Genomic DNA, 15,186 nt, shown 5'->3' with positions numbered 1-15,186 from the left:
CAATCGTTAGAGTATAAAATGAACTTCATAATGCTATATTTTCAATGTAATCCCGATCAGGAGAGCATATCAAAATAATAACTCAAACGTATCTCACCAAGATATTTACATCTGATTCAGTTATAATTAAGAAGTGAAAAATTTATATTTTAAGTTTCCCCAATCTGAATTATATCTTATTCTGATTGACAGGCTTGAATGGGGTTGAGATAATTTTCAATGATAAAGAATTTTTTCGGGTTGTCCCAAAATAAAATGATTATATCTTATTTTGATATATATACAACTTTTTCTGAAACACGGACATCGAAGTCAACGGCCCAAACCGTACATTAATGAGTTTCGCTCAACAGATCCTTAAAATTGGATTCAAATTTTGGGAAACCAAAAATGGAGCATGGTTTTAGCAAATAATACGGTTAATTGACATTCCACTACTAATTTTTCTCGATGCACTCATATCTTGATAAGTTATAATTTTGATAGGTTTTGTTCTGCCCAATATCAAACTATGCTATCTGAACGAGATATAATCTTGAAAGGAGTATATCTGAAATTGATATAATTTAGCTATGATCGTATAGATTTTTTGATATAATTTGAGATATTTTAACATCCTACGAGTACTGAATAATAACTCATTTAGATATGAAAAAATTAGTATCAAAATATCTCATCTTGATATAATTTAGTTTTTCCCTCCTGATCGGGATAGTCTACTCTCATTTTTTTTAAGAAGAAGTTTCCAAAATGTATGTTATGGGTATTACTAATATCTTCACAATTACCAATGTTTATCCAATAATTATCTGTTTTAAAGGACTAAAATAAACAGAGGTTTATAAAAAAAAACTAGAAAATTGCGCCTTCAAGTATGCAATGATTCTAGAGTATTTGACAAAAATTTTGAATTCTCTTTGTCTGGTACTCAAAAACTGTGAAATGAGAACTTATATGGCAAAAAATAGTCACCGGACCTTTTATCTTCGTTATTTTCGTTTCATAAAGTAACAAATTTGCAACAATTAATGTATGGAAAAGTGAAAAATCGTATTTTATTGAAATTTTTTTCTTAATGAACACATCATTTCTGACTGTGTAAAATGGTTTTTAGGAAAAAATAAAAAAAAATCATGAAATGAAGGGTTAAAGATCAAGTCGCCTGTAACTTAAAAAATATAACAATTTTTTTAGTCTCACGAAAATGCTTCTAGTTCATCTTCGATTTCATGTAACTTTAAAACTTTTGGAGCATATAAACTTAAAATTACAGGTTATCAGAAAATGCAAAAGACGGCGAGTTGCTAAATTTTCCCATAAAGATACGATAAAAATATGAAATGGGGATCAAGTATCTCCATTCTCCCCTATATTTTTTTCATTCATACTACGCATACGCAGTCTATAGTTTAAATTTTTGAAAACTGCTTTCTACGTTCGAAAGCCCATGAATTGAGTATCAAATAGACAAAATTTGGTTTGTATTTGACATTTTTCTGTAAGTAAAAATGTAATTAAAAACTTTAAAATATCTACTTTTTCCAAGGCTTGCAAACAAACAGCTCTCCTGATGAAACCAAAACGCATTTAGAAGCAAACGGGTTGTTGAATGTGAAAGAACTACGTTTTTTCTTTGTATATGTATGGTTAAAGTGTTATTTTTACAGTCTTTTAGTTATTAATTTTTGATATTTAAAAAATAAGAACATTTTCCAAAAGTAAGCCTGTATTTCACAAATGGATAGAAACCCTATCAAATGGTTAACTTTGAAGAAAAAATGAAAATGGAAACAGTGGGAAGGCCTAGAGGAATGTGTTAAGGTAAAATTTCATTTGTATTTTTTAGCTCAAACTATTTAGCAATTGTAATAATTTTTGCCCCTAAATGTATGCAACATAATAGTACTTTTTTCAATCATAAATGTTTTTCAAAGAAAAATTTTACAAGCAAGATAAAATTGGTAAACTAGCATTTGTAAATATTATGAAGGTGATTTGTATCCTTTATGATCAAGAAAACTTGTTAAAACCGTCAAAATGGAGGCTGATCAATGTAACCCCAAAGCATCAATTCCTGAACAGTGACGAAATCGATTTTTGAATCAAATTTAAACTAGTCCAATAAATTTCTGCAACCATGTTTTACGTTCATAGGAGTCCAGTACTGGTTTAAAAAATACCAAACATGCCACATTCCCGTTAACAGGCAAAATAATCGAAAAATATTGAAAAAAGTAATCAATATTACCCCGGATTACGGTACCTCGGATTTAGTTCAATGAGATCAAATTGAAGGAGAAGGGTCAGTGTGCTGCACCTCTCTCCCCTCTTTCCAAATAATCGTTTTTGCACTAGATATTTAAGTTCTTTTTATTGTTCGATTTCCGAAAATTTGTAAAATCACCCGCCACCCCTTCCTCAAATATTAAAATACAGTATTAAAAGTTCTGGAATATAAAAAGTGGAAGTTCCAGAATTAAACTGAAAACTCATGAGAGAAATCCTAATTTAATTCTGAGTTTTAATAAAGTTTAAGAAAAACAACAAAAATAGAGGTAAATCCTATAATCTCACAAAAAGAAAATAAACAGCCGAAACAGTTCTTTGGGTGATAGAAATGTTACTTTTCCCCTTATTCGCAATGTTTTTACTTCAAGAGCCCTGGTGGGGAATCGAGAGAAAAACATATTTTTTCAGTTCTAATAAAAAAAAACTGTTGACAGACGAGGGAAAGCGATATCCTTTGTCCGCAAAAGGATACAAACATAACGGCATGCATTGTTGACTTTTTTCCCTCCTTCCGTTGACTTATGCGCTCGCAATTCAGGAAAAGTTGAGAGCACCATAATTGACGAACAATAAGATGCTGGAATGATTGCAGTTTACTGTTGAGGTACACTTATTCAAGAAACAAGTTTCAAAGCGGATGTAGGTATTACTTTTGCAAATGAATCAAGGGTTGTTTTAAATTCCGTAGAGAGTTCAATTTTATGATTAATCAAGACACTTGTAAATAATCAGATATACAACGTATCTACATAAAAAAGACATCAATTAAAAAAGGTGACGTCACTTAATGAAAAGCATGTTTATTCTAATACAAATTATGTCCTTCATCGGTTATTGATTAGTGTTATAACTAGTTTATTGCTTTTAAAAACTTTAAACGACCTACGGAGTAAATGTGTTAATCAATACCTATATGTTGCAATTGTGCATCAATTAGAACGACGTTATGCTTCAATACAACCTACAAAGACGTACGTCGATTTTTTTACATGGATGTTATTGAGTTGGCGTTAATTTCAGCTGCTCGCTAAGCGTATATGATTCAAACATGAAATATTACGATGTACTAGCTAGTAGTAATTTTTCGACCTTGTAGTGTAACGAATTATGACTTGTTTTATCGGTATTATGAAGTACGAGTTCTTCGGTTGATTTGTTCCGGAAAATTAAGCACATCTGAACCTGAGAAAAGGAAAATCAACCTGTAGATTTAAATTATCAGATGGAGCGAATTGCTTCCATCATCGCTGTTATAGTTTTGCAATGTGTAAAACAGAAAAAAATGTCTCGAAGGCAAAATGAAAATCGATACACGTGTGCAGCATACAAACTCGGGGGCTTTCGTTTTCAGTCGAATTCTGTCTTGCTGAAATTTTCTATTTCCAGAGGTGTGGCAGCTTAGTTCTTTGCGGACTCTCGTTTTTTATATCATCCCAAAACTTTAAGTAGTTTTATTTCCATTACAAATATACATAAATCATTTTAGAGAAAAATGTTGACAACAACTATGTACGATGCAAGTCAATTGTTTGCACTCCAGAACCCTCTAAAATAAACGTCTGACTTTTTTATAACCTCTCAAAACGTTACCTCCTTATTCATGAATCGCTTAACGCTAAATTCCACGTGAGCCGCAACTTGTAACGCAAAAGTTGTCTCGTTGTTGCATTACAGTGGCAGTCTGGAGTGGCACTTGTAGGTAAAATAGGCGCACCTTGACATGCCTCTTAGCGCTCTTCTCTAGAGGGCGTCTCAACCCCTCTCATACGATGTAGACCTATGGGCACGAACCGACCCAACTTCTTCTTAGTTGGGAGTTGAGAAAAACCATCCACGCCCAGCCCTAAGATGGGACATCGACAATAAAAGTAATAACAAAAAAAAAATACTACGGTCAAAATCGCTATTTTTAGCGTCACCAGACGACGACAGCCCGCGTCCGTCCCTTTGCCGTTCTAGTATATGCTTGGCTAGCTAGTGGCGGCGTGTTGAGCCCGGCGGAAAAAGTAATCACATACTTTCTTCCGACACGGAAAAATTGAATTATGTGGAAAAAGTTCTTGGTGGCAAATTGGTTCAAATATTAAAGAGTAGAAATTAATTAGTATTTAATGTTCCTGTTTTGATGAGACATGTGAGCACTTACACTCCATTTCACTGAGCGTTAGTGTTTTGATTTGATGATACTGATAAAAATAATCAGCGAAAAGCAGTGAGTGAGGTTCTCACCGAGCCAAACAGATTTTATATGTGTTCATTTGCTTTATTTGATTAAAATAATATTATTCATTGATTGTTGTATTCGATCAATTAGCTATTGTTGAATTTTATTTTTCACTTTTTTCGAAAATCGTAAACGTACAGGTTTCTTATAAAGAGTGTGGACTGCTTAAGAATGTGTCGGAAATAACCTACTCAACTTAATGATCTCGCGTCGATTCTCCGGCGCATAAGGCCGTGATAAAAGACGTTTGATGTTTCGGAGACTCACAAACGCAAATCGGGCCTTTCTGATCCGGGTTTTGATGTTTTTCTTGGTACCACCATCAGGCGATATCTGGCTACCTAGATACTAGAAGCACTCCACTTTTTCGAATTGCTGCCGAGATACCATGAAACTGGAAGGATTTTCTAGGTTGATCTCCACCGACTTGGTTTTTCCGACATTGGCTTTGAGACCTGCTGCCTTTGAGCTTTCAGTGAGGTTGTAGAGTTTGCTCTGCACATCTTGTTGTCTTTGGACGAGCAAAACAATATCGTGTGCCAGGTGAAGGTCGTTTAGTTGCTCCATTGTTGAAGGCAGGACAATCTTCGATTTGATCTACAGTCAATTGATCCAATCAAGATCTCATCCATTACGATGAAATAGAGTAGCGGTGATATAATACGTTCTTATCTCACTCCAATAGTTACCGAGATTGGATCAGACAAGACAACGTCGTGCTGGACCTTGCACGAAAATGCCTCGTATTGTGATTCAATGAATTGGACTAGTTTCTCTGCAACTCCTCTACGTCTAAGTGCGACCCAGATGTGTTCATGGTTAAGTCGGTTGAATGCTTTTTCGAAATCAACGAACACCAACAGAAGAGAGTCCTGGAATTCGTTGATTTGATCCAAGTCTTCGAAAAATACAGCACTGTCTTTTGTGAATAACTTTGAATGTATGATTAAAAAATTGATAAAATTTTCTGTTGAACTAGGGTTAGTTGTTTTACTCTGAACCCTTTTTTTATGAGCTAAGCCACTGTGACCAATTTATTTGATGTATTGTGGAATAACCCAATTCAATATTTGTCTGATCACGTCGTACAGTCATCCTTGATTGTAGTCAAAATGGAGACGTAATTCCAGTTTGGAATGCTGTACTGTACGAGCAAGTACTCGTGAAAACCAAACAGCACCGAAGAAATGTGTATCTCTGCTGTGCTTATTTCCGTCCTAATACTGACGTATCTACATATGGGACACACTACACAGCCATTGAAGGAATTATGAAAAAAATAACGTCCGAAAATGATGTTGTTATCGTTGCTGGAGACCATAATCTTCCGAATCTTACGTGAAGCTTTGATGAAACCACGAACGGGTATCTTCCTATGAACGCATCTACCGAATCAGAGTTGACAATTGTCGAGACGACTCTAGCTGCTGGGCTATCTCAAATGTGTTCAAGAGAAAACGCAAACGGTAGAGTTGCTGCCTTGATCATTACGAAAAGACCAGAAATAGCCGAGATTGTGGGTCCTCGAATTCCATCTTGCCAACTGACTGCCATCACCGACCGCATGTTGATTTACTCTTACTTTATTGCTTTGAAGAAAATGCTGTAATCGAAGACTAATATCGCCTCGATCTCGATTTCAGAAGATGTAATTTTCGCCTCGTAATAGAAGCACTAGCATCTATAGATTGGTCACAGTTTATTGGCAGCCTCTATCCCGATGAAGCTGTCTCGATAATCTACGAACAGCTGCTAAGAAAATTTTCGCTTCACACTCCAAAGAAACGACCTTCCCAACATCAGTCGTACAAGCAACCTTGGTGGGTTGCCGACTATCGTCGTTTAAGAAACAGACTATGCAAGATACGCAAACGATGCTTCTTGAATAAAACAGCAGCACACAAAGCCGATTTAGCATCAACGGAAGCTGATTACTCAGCGTTAGGCAACACTATTTTCAGGAGATACATCAATGATATGGAGAGGAAAGTGAAAAGCATCCCTTCTGAATTCTGGAAATTTATCAAGTCTTGACGTCGTACAAGCAGCTATTCATCGCGAATATCACTTGACGGGCGCTTCTTTGAAACTGCCTTTGAGTCTGCAAACCTTTTTGCAGATTTTTTAAGAGCGTTTATTCAATACAAATGCCACCTGCCACCAACGAAATCTTCGAAACATTGCATGCTTTTGACATCAACCTTCCTCAGCCGCTTCTAACCCAGCATGAAGTCTTGACAGCTCTGAAAACTATCGATCCGTCAAATGGATTTCGCCATGTCTTATACTGGGCTTAGCGGAATCACTTGCCGGACCACTGCCAATCATCTTCAATCGGTCACTTAACGAAGGTGTTTTCCATAGCATTTGGAAGACGGCCACTATAACACCAATACACAAATCGGGAAGCAGTCATAGCGTGGCGACCTATTTCGATTCTCTGTTGCTGGTCAAAGGTGTTTGAGTCAATTATCTACGAGAGACTTCACAACGCTGCTAAACCAATAATAATCGAACCCAAACATGGTTTCATGAAAATAAGATCAACAGTTTCGAATCTGGAGAGCTACTCTGCAACACTCCATACTGCTATCAGCAAAAAGCAACAAGTTGATGCCATTTACATAGATTTCTCAAAAGCATTTGATAAAGTTCCACATGAAATCGCAATCATGAAAATAGAACGCTACGGCTTTCCGTCATGGTCTACAAAACGGCTGTACTCCTAGTTGACAAACCGACGAGCTTTTGTGAGTCTACGACGAATCAAATCTCAGCCATTTGACGTCCCTTACGGTGTTCCCCAGGGCAGCCACATAGGACCATTAACCTTTATCCTTTTTGTTAACGATCTGGCTTGTTTACAGCAATCCTCTAAATTGATGTACGCAGATGCCCTTAAGATTTATCGGATCATCGAATCATCAGTGGACTTTGTAGCACTTCAAGCCGACATCTCGACACTTTTGGACTGGTGCAAGTCTCATGGGATGGAAGCTAATGCCAGTAAATGCTGATATATAAATATCTGTAGAGCTAGAACTCCACTCCATTTTGCCTACAAAATGGACACAGCAGAAATGGAACGAATAGTTCCGATTAAAGATCTCGGAGTTATTTTTTATCAGAAACTAAGTTTTTCAGAACACATAGCCGCCACAATCGCAAAAGCCTTTGCCATTTCTGGCTTTATTCGTAAAAAAACTGTTGAGTTTGAGGATGTATGGATTGATTCTTCGACACCGTTTGGGACCCAATTCGTGGGACATTAACAACGGAATCCTTCGTCCGTACATATAGTATTAAAGCGGTTTATTGCGCCTTGATGCGTAGCGTTGGTAGTTTGGGCGCTTCATCGAACAGTACACACTGAAAGACTAGAAAGGGTATTGAAGAAATTCCTACGATTTGCACTCCGTCGACTGCCGTGGAACGATGCCGTTTGACTGCCACCGTATGCCGAAAGATGCAATCTAATTAGTCTTGAGACTCTGCGACGCAGACGAATATATATCCAAAGAATGTTTGTTTTTGATTTGTTGATGAAAAACATTGACTGTCATCTACTGCTAAAACGCATCCACATTCATGCTCCAGTGAGACGTCTCCGTCAACAGAACTTTTTGTGGATTCCATCTAGTCGCACAGTTTTTTCCCAAAATCACCCTATGCATAATTGTTGTCGTGTTTTTAATGAAGTGTCTAACCTTTTTAATTTTAGTCAATCCAAATATGTGTTTATAAATAGTATTCGCAGTCTTAGAACATAAATCCTGTTTAGTTTAAGATATGTCTGTATGGTTCTGTATATCAAAGACATCAAATAAATAAATTAATAAAACCATTTGTTTCTTATGAATCTCGCCGCCTTACTGGCCTTCATCTTCGCTTACCAAGAACTTTTGGTCGATGTGTCTTAAGATATCAACAGTCGCATATCAAGTGCTCCGCAGTTTCTTCTTCAGTTATACAGAACCGGCACATTCATTATTATCGGAAAAGGGTTAGGCTTGAAAGCGGCACGTTATCCAAACAAACGGGAAAATTGTGCCTACCAACCTAAAACCTCCAATGTGCAGCTCAAAACTAGTATGGGATTGTATTAACGCTTTAAATAAATGGTCGATATGTTTAGTATTGATAATTGATTTAAAGCGATAATACAATCCCATACTAGTTTTGAGCTGCACACTGGATCTTTTAGAGCAGGGGTGGCCAAGATTTTCAACAGGCGGGCCAAATTTTAGTACTGAGACTTGCTTGCGGGCCACACAACAAAGTTTCCTTCAGTTTTTAATGCAAATGAATTTCAGTGGGTTACCTTAAGTTTAAGTTGAGCAAAATATTTTTTTTTACATGTTTTTATAACAGATTGTGGCAGAAAGATTTTCGAAATTCAGTAAAGATTTTAATTAGTTCTTCTTTATTTGATCAAAACAGAAATTTAAATGTGTTTAATACACTTCTACGAACTAACAGACAAGATTATACCATCCAATTCAGGCTCAATTGACTTGTAAACCATCGACATTTTCTCTGACAGTCGCACAGCCTGCTTTTATCAGTATCATTGTTCGTGCCATCAAACGAATGCGACCGAAAACTTGCCGAACAGTCGACTACCATCAAACGAAACGACATTCATTCTTCTTTGTGCGATTGTCGAACGAAATTTCGTGTCTTGGTACACGAGAGGGATAATTTGATGGTCAAACGACCATAATTCCCGACAGTTTACGACATCGCCTACCTCTTTCACGCAGCAGAACTTACAGACTCAATAAGCAAATGCAATCTTTTCTATTCCCTCCCTCCTGTTGAAAAAAAATTCGCCACTCTGCAGTGCCGGGCCGGGTGATGTTTGGATGTGTTGGTCGAACAATGTGGAATGATTATCTCGATCATCTACGCAAGAGGGATGAAAGTCGAACGACTAACCACCACAAAGATCAACATTTCATTTGACATTTTTTTGCTCTCCGATCAAACGATTGCGCTCTCCACGATTGTCACGAATGATGTGTGGGTGTTGTCTCCGGAAAAATTCAAACGATGGTGACCACTTAGGCGGCATCCATAAATTACGTAACGCAAAAAATGTAATTTTTTGACCCCCTCCCCCCCGTATGTAACAAATCGTAACGCTACGACGTACTCCCCTTCGAAAATTACGTAACGCTGATAATTACCCCCCCCCCCCCCTCTTCTCTTGTTTTTAAATACTGATTTTCAAAGATCAAAAAAAGATTTTAACATAATTTTTTTTACGTTTTACAAAACGGAATTTATATCTATCCAAATCACTTCTTAGTAGTCAATGATGATAACTCTTTGATAAAATAAATTGATTGTCTTAAGCCGAGTTGCTCTGTGCTTGTTCACTGATGATCTACCTTGTTTACTTTAGTTTGTTTAAGGAGTATAACTTGTTATGCAAAATATATTCCACTTAGTAATATTTGTCAGAATTTCAGAATAATCAAAATTGCATTTTTTTTAAATCTATTGAGAAAAGAATAGTAAAATTTCCGTCTTAAGGTTGAACTGAGTTCTTGGGAGTAAATGAACCTAATATTCGGTTTTCCAACGGTTATTTCACGGATATTCAATCCGCATTTGTCGGAGTCTATTTTAGAATCTTTAAAGGAGAAAGGTGTAAAACCAGTTTCAATCATGTTGAAGCCTACAAATTTTAAGCAGATTTTGGTATGTTTATCATTCTACGAAAATGGCATGACATCAAAATAGCTGCGATTAAGTAAACTGAAATTTTTAAGGAAAATTATCGTTACGTAACTATGAGCATACCTCCCCCCCTCCCCTATGTCACAATTCGTAACGCTTGAGATTACTCCTTCCCCCCCCTAGGAGCGTTACGTAATTTATGGATGCCCCCTTACAAGCCTGGGCTCAATACATGGGTTATGGATTAAATTTAGTTTCCTCAACAATACTTCACTCACATAGCCTTTTTAGGGATTTTAAACTTTCTGGGCTTATTCATCCCATAAGGTTCAAATAGTTTTGTTAGTGAAAATTAGGTCAATTTCATGGTTTTCACATTTTAAAAATCAAATCATGGTAAAAATTTGTTTATTAAACTGAAAAAAACACTCTGCAGAACAGGATTGTTCAAACGAAATTCCATTCATTAGCTTTTGGCATTTCAGTTTAAATTTTCTTACGCTCTTTAATTATAATAATAAAAAATAATATAAAAAGAGCTCTTCCGTGTAACGTTCTTGTCTTGTTCCTTGAAAAAACTTCAAAATTTGCTCGTACCTAAATAATAATTTAAAATTTTAGTTATCGTTTTTTTTTATTTCCAATAAGGTGAAATTTCAAATCGATATATGGGAAAGCTGTTCATAAAAAGGATAAAAATAATGTGATTTTGTATTAACTTATCATTTTCATTGTAACTTTTTCAAAAAAAAAAAATAAGAAAAAGCGAATAACTATTAAAAATTATCCGTAATATGAAAGTACCAAATCAATTCAAGTTGAAATTTAGAAAAAAATGACCCAACAGAAAAATTTTATTGCAGAGTCTGTCTAATCACTTATTAGGCCGCTTATTTATGTTCTCCAAATTGTTTTCTCTCTTCACTTTTTGTGAACTTACAGACAAAAAACACCACAAGCTGAGGAAAACTTTATATCAGCCATCTCGCTTGTCAAATTGTCTTTGGTGGAGCCTGTTGTTCACCACAAATTTGGAGAGAAAATGAATTTTCTAACAAGAACAAAGCACATTAATTACCAATACTAAGATATATCATTTCGAATTAATTTAAAAAATGTTACCTTTTCTTTTGAAGTTTAGTACAAATAATGTGCAGAGTTTGTATATATTTAAGTCAATTTTAACAAGATGAATAATTTGTATTGGTAATCAAAGTTTCGAAAATGTAGAATTCAAATTCCAATTTAAAAAGTAAAAGTTTTGTACCAATATAACTCTGATAATGGTGTGATTGCAATATAATGTGATAATTTTACAAACTAGATTTCAATTATTTTGAGCTTCTGATCTCCTGTTTGATTTGTTTCAATGGAATCAAAATACTAAATTTATGTTTTGTGAAAATCTTGTGATTGATCTTGTGAAATACGGTAAATTTCCAGCTCAAAATAAACATTTATAATTTTTTACTTTCCCATTATCATTTTAGTGTACTGAGATATCCGAGCTTTAGTGGAGGCCACTTTATATATCACTGGTATGAAGTAACTAAATAACAAATATTTATTACATTGTACGTTATTGCAAAGTGCAAACAATCTAAAATTTAAAGAATATGATAATGTGTCTCTTTTGCTTGAAATAGTCGTTTTTTTAAACGACGTTGAAGAAAAACATTTAAATTCTGATAAAAGCTTCGCGGGCCACAAAAAGACAGACGCGGGCCACATGTGGCCCGCGGGCCGTAGTTTGGCCACCCATGTTTTAGAGCATGTAACGCTGCTTGACTGTCTGAAAATATGCATATATTAGCGTTTCTATACATCCTCTTCAAACAGACTTCCACGCAAGAGTAAATTGCAAGGAACTCTGTTTGAAGCAAGAACTGTTGGCCAACATCTTATTGGAATCGAGATGTTTACCCTGGGCCACAAATTCTGGCACCAGCAATGTTATTCTTCTTTGAGCCATCAGTGAAAAAAAATAAAGATCCTATTCTAGTTGTAAGGCTACCCTGTGCCCTGGTTGATCTATCCGTATCAATAACTTCGAAACTTGAATAAAAATTTGATTTTATACCATCCAGTCTTGAACGGACGTTAGTAAATCATTTGTTTTGAACCTATTTAATATTTTTATGTGCCCTTTGAGTTCTCAAGTTTGTAATGAAGTATTTCGTTTTAGCCTCAAAGCTGCCTTTATCTGCACAAACTCAGGTAGAGGCAAAAAGTGTGGCAATGCCTCCATTGCAGATAAAGGAATCAATTTTGACGCTCCTGTTATTGAAAGACATGCTACTCTTTGTAGTTTAGGTAGATGCTTCTGTGTTGTTTTTGGTACAGTTTTGGACCACCAAACAAAAGCAGCATAGGATAATCTGGGTCTCGATACTGCTGTATAAATCCATGATATCATATCCGGCTTTAATCCCCATGATTTTCCAAAAGTCTTGTTGCATACCCAAAACGATATGAGAGAGAATGTTCTAAATGTGCGTGCATTTTGTCAAGTATTATACCAAGTAACTTTACTTGAGTTGCTAGTAATAAGGCTTGATTACTTAAGGTTAATTCTTTTATATTAACCTTTCCTTTTATTGTAAATGGAATTATATTTAGATCTTCAAAACCTATTGCAGACAAGTTTTTAAAGAGATGCATACCAACAACATAGGCGATAGTACTCTCCACCTTGGGGACAGCTTTTTGTTGTTTTCACTGTCAATGATGTGCTCCCAGGTTGGCTGTAATTCTTCGATTGATCAGCATTGCCTGAATCCACTTTATTACACTTTCATCGAATTCACGGGATATTATCGCTGTTTTAATCTAATTATGTGAGGCGTTATCAAACGCTCTTTCAATATCTAGAAAGCCCGCAAGAGCTATTTCCTTTACCTCAAATGATTTTTCAACTTTTGTCAGTTTGCTAGTTCATTTATTAGCTTGGTATGCAAATTTTTGCTCAGAGGTTTTATTAATGGGATATGTTGCTTTCATGTGAAAAATACAAGTTTTTCCATAATTTTGAGAAGAATTGAGGTCAGGCTTATGCTTTAGGATTATTATTGTTACGTTTGCTTACTTTTGGTATAAAAATAACCTTTACTTTCTGCCAACAGGAAGGAATATGTGCTAGCATCATACTTGCCTGAAAAAGTTTGATTAAGATTGAAATCACATCCTCACTTTTCGAATGAGCACTGGAAATATTCCACCCATCCAGGAGACTTAAATGATGCAAGTTTCAAATTCCCTACCATTTACGTTTGAACTAACGACTACTGAATCTAGGAAATGATTTTTCATCATCAGATTCTATGTTTTTACAGATGTACAGGTGAGTGTACCGTCTTCTTTTAGTAATTGGCTCAGGCCATTAGAGTGATCTTTAAAAAAATGTTTTGTGTAGTCTTGAAACTACTGAAACTCGTTCTATTTTTTACACGTCAACCGCCAGTGCCTTCTTTATACTTTCCGATTTAAAAAAAAGGGAACTAAAACTGTCATGAATATTGAGGTAGTTTTTTTCCTCAAAAGAAATTTAGGATGATATTGATAATGATATTGAACATTAGAAAATGTTGCCAGTTTAATATTCCTCATTTATTGCTTTATTGCTAAAAATGATTTGACAGTTTGACTGTTCTGTCAACTGTATTTGAACTAAAAATAATGCGTATAAGATCAGAAGATAAAACAATAAACAATACGAAAACAATCAAACTGTTGTCGATCAAGTATGAAAGGATCAATTTCATAAACACCGGTCTTCCCGTGCAGTGAACACTCCGCGTACCGTATATGCTTGCTAGTTGGGTGGGAAGATATGGGGGCAGTCAGCCCTCTCTCAAATATGAGGAAGGGGGATAATTGTTCAATATCACAGACTTTGTGTCTCCAGGCTAATGTTGGTTTTGGCAGGAAGCATATTTTGGGCTTATGGGAGCTGATGTGAGAATTTTACCAACTCCAACTTGAGAATGCATAATCGATGTTAAACTAAGATCATCAGAAAGTGAAAGTCGATAGCGGGATGAGTCCGTGGTAAAATAAAAGAAACTCTGTCTGAACGCACGTCATCTCACACGAAAAAAAACAGCTGCAAAGGCTAAAGGGCTTATCTTACCTGAATGCCATCGGAATGATTGGCCATAGCTGACGAAGAGAAGGCTTCAGATTCTGGTTCCTGCTCTCCGGATAGACATGGTTAAACTTGAGCTTGAGCCCGTATTGGGGAACCGCTGACACTTGTTGTTTGTAGTCACAGAACGATTGAGCACTATCGCCATCCATTTTTGATAGCAGATCTCTTTTCTTCAGCACACTTTTTCGCAATAAAAAAGAAACACCCACCACCAGTAGCCCAATCTAATAATCTATTAATACTGCCAAATTTTTCAACCACACCGATTGGCCTCCGGGACACAAAAGGGCACCTTTCCAAACTTTTCAAGCACCACAAAATGAATCTAATTCGATTTGACAACTTTCCACTTCCTTATCACAGCAGCGAATCCATCCAGGCAATTTTCCGGGTTAGTTGTTTTCTCGCTTATGCTGCTGGAGATATGCTTTTAGAACTGCACCACCCAGCCAAACCCACCATCAAAATTTGTACTAGACTAGCAAGAGTGAAAAACACCAATAAGCGCGACCGGGAGCACGCACGAAACCAAAAACCCAACCAGACACGACGACAGTTCACCGAAGACTGACAGAAACAGCCGAATGCGAGTGAACTGAACATTGAATGAATTCAAGCTTTTCAGAGGACCGGCTGACGAACTTTGAAAGCTCACTAAGAAGTCAGAACTATGGGCTACTCGTGTAACCTAAATAATGTTTATTCATGGCTCGTAAAAAAATATGAAAATAATTAAAATTAGCAAAACAAAAAACAGAAAACTGAAAACAGAAAACAAAAAAAAACAGAAATTAGAAAACAGAAAACAGAAAACAGACACCATAAAAAAAATAAAAACAAA

The 15,186-nt window shown here is 35.9% G+C and overlaps 1 protein-coding gene across 1 annotated transcript in view; it reads right to left on the bottom strand.

Annotated features, from left to right (window-relative positions):
- LOC129746923 (non-lysosomal glucosylceramidase) overlaps window positions 1–14,899 on the bottom strand; it is a 65,346-nt gene extending 50,447 nt beyond the window's left edge. Inside the window, exon 1 of the mRNA XM_055740865.1 lies at window positions 14,328–14,899. Coding sequence (XP_055596840.1) covers window positions 14,328–14,494 — 167 coding nt within the window. The 5' untranslated portion in view covers window positions 14,495–14,899. The remainder of the gene's footprint in view (window positions 1–14,327) is intronic.
- Between the last annotated feature and the right edge of the window lie 287 nt (window positions 14,900–15,186).

The sequence above is a fragment of the Uranotaenia lowii genome, chromosome 2 (genome assembly GCF_029784155.1).
Source record: "Uranotaenia lowii strain MFRU-FL chromosome 2, ASM2978415v1, whole genome shotgun sequence".
In the NCBI taxonomy this organism is placed as follows: Eukaryota; Metazoa; Arthropoda; class Insecta; order Diptera; family Culicidae; genus Uranotaenia; species Uranotaenia lowii.
The sequence above is the reverse complement of the archived record's forward strand: the minus strand, read 5'-3'. Positions and strand labels throughout refer to the sequence as shown.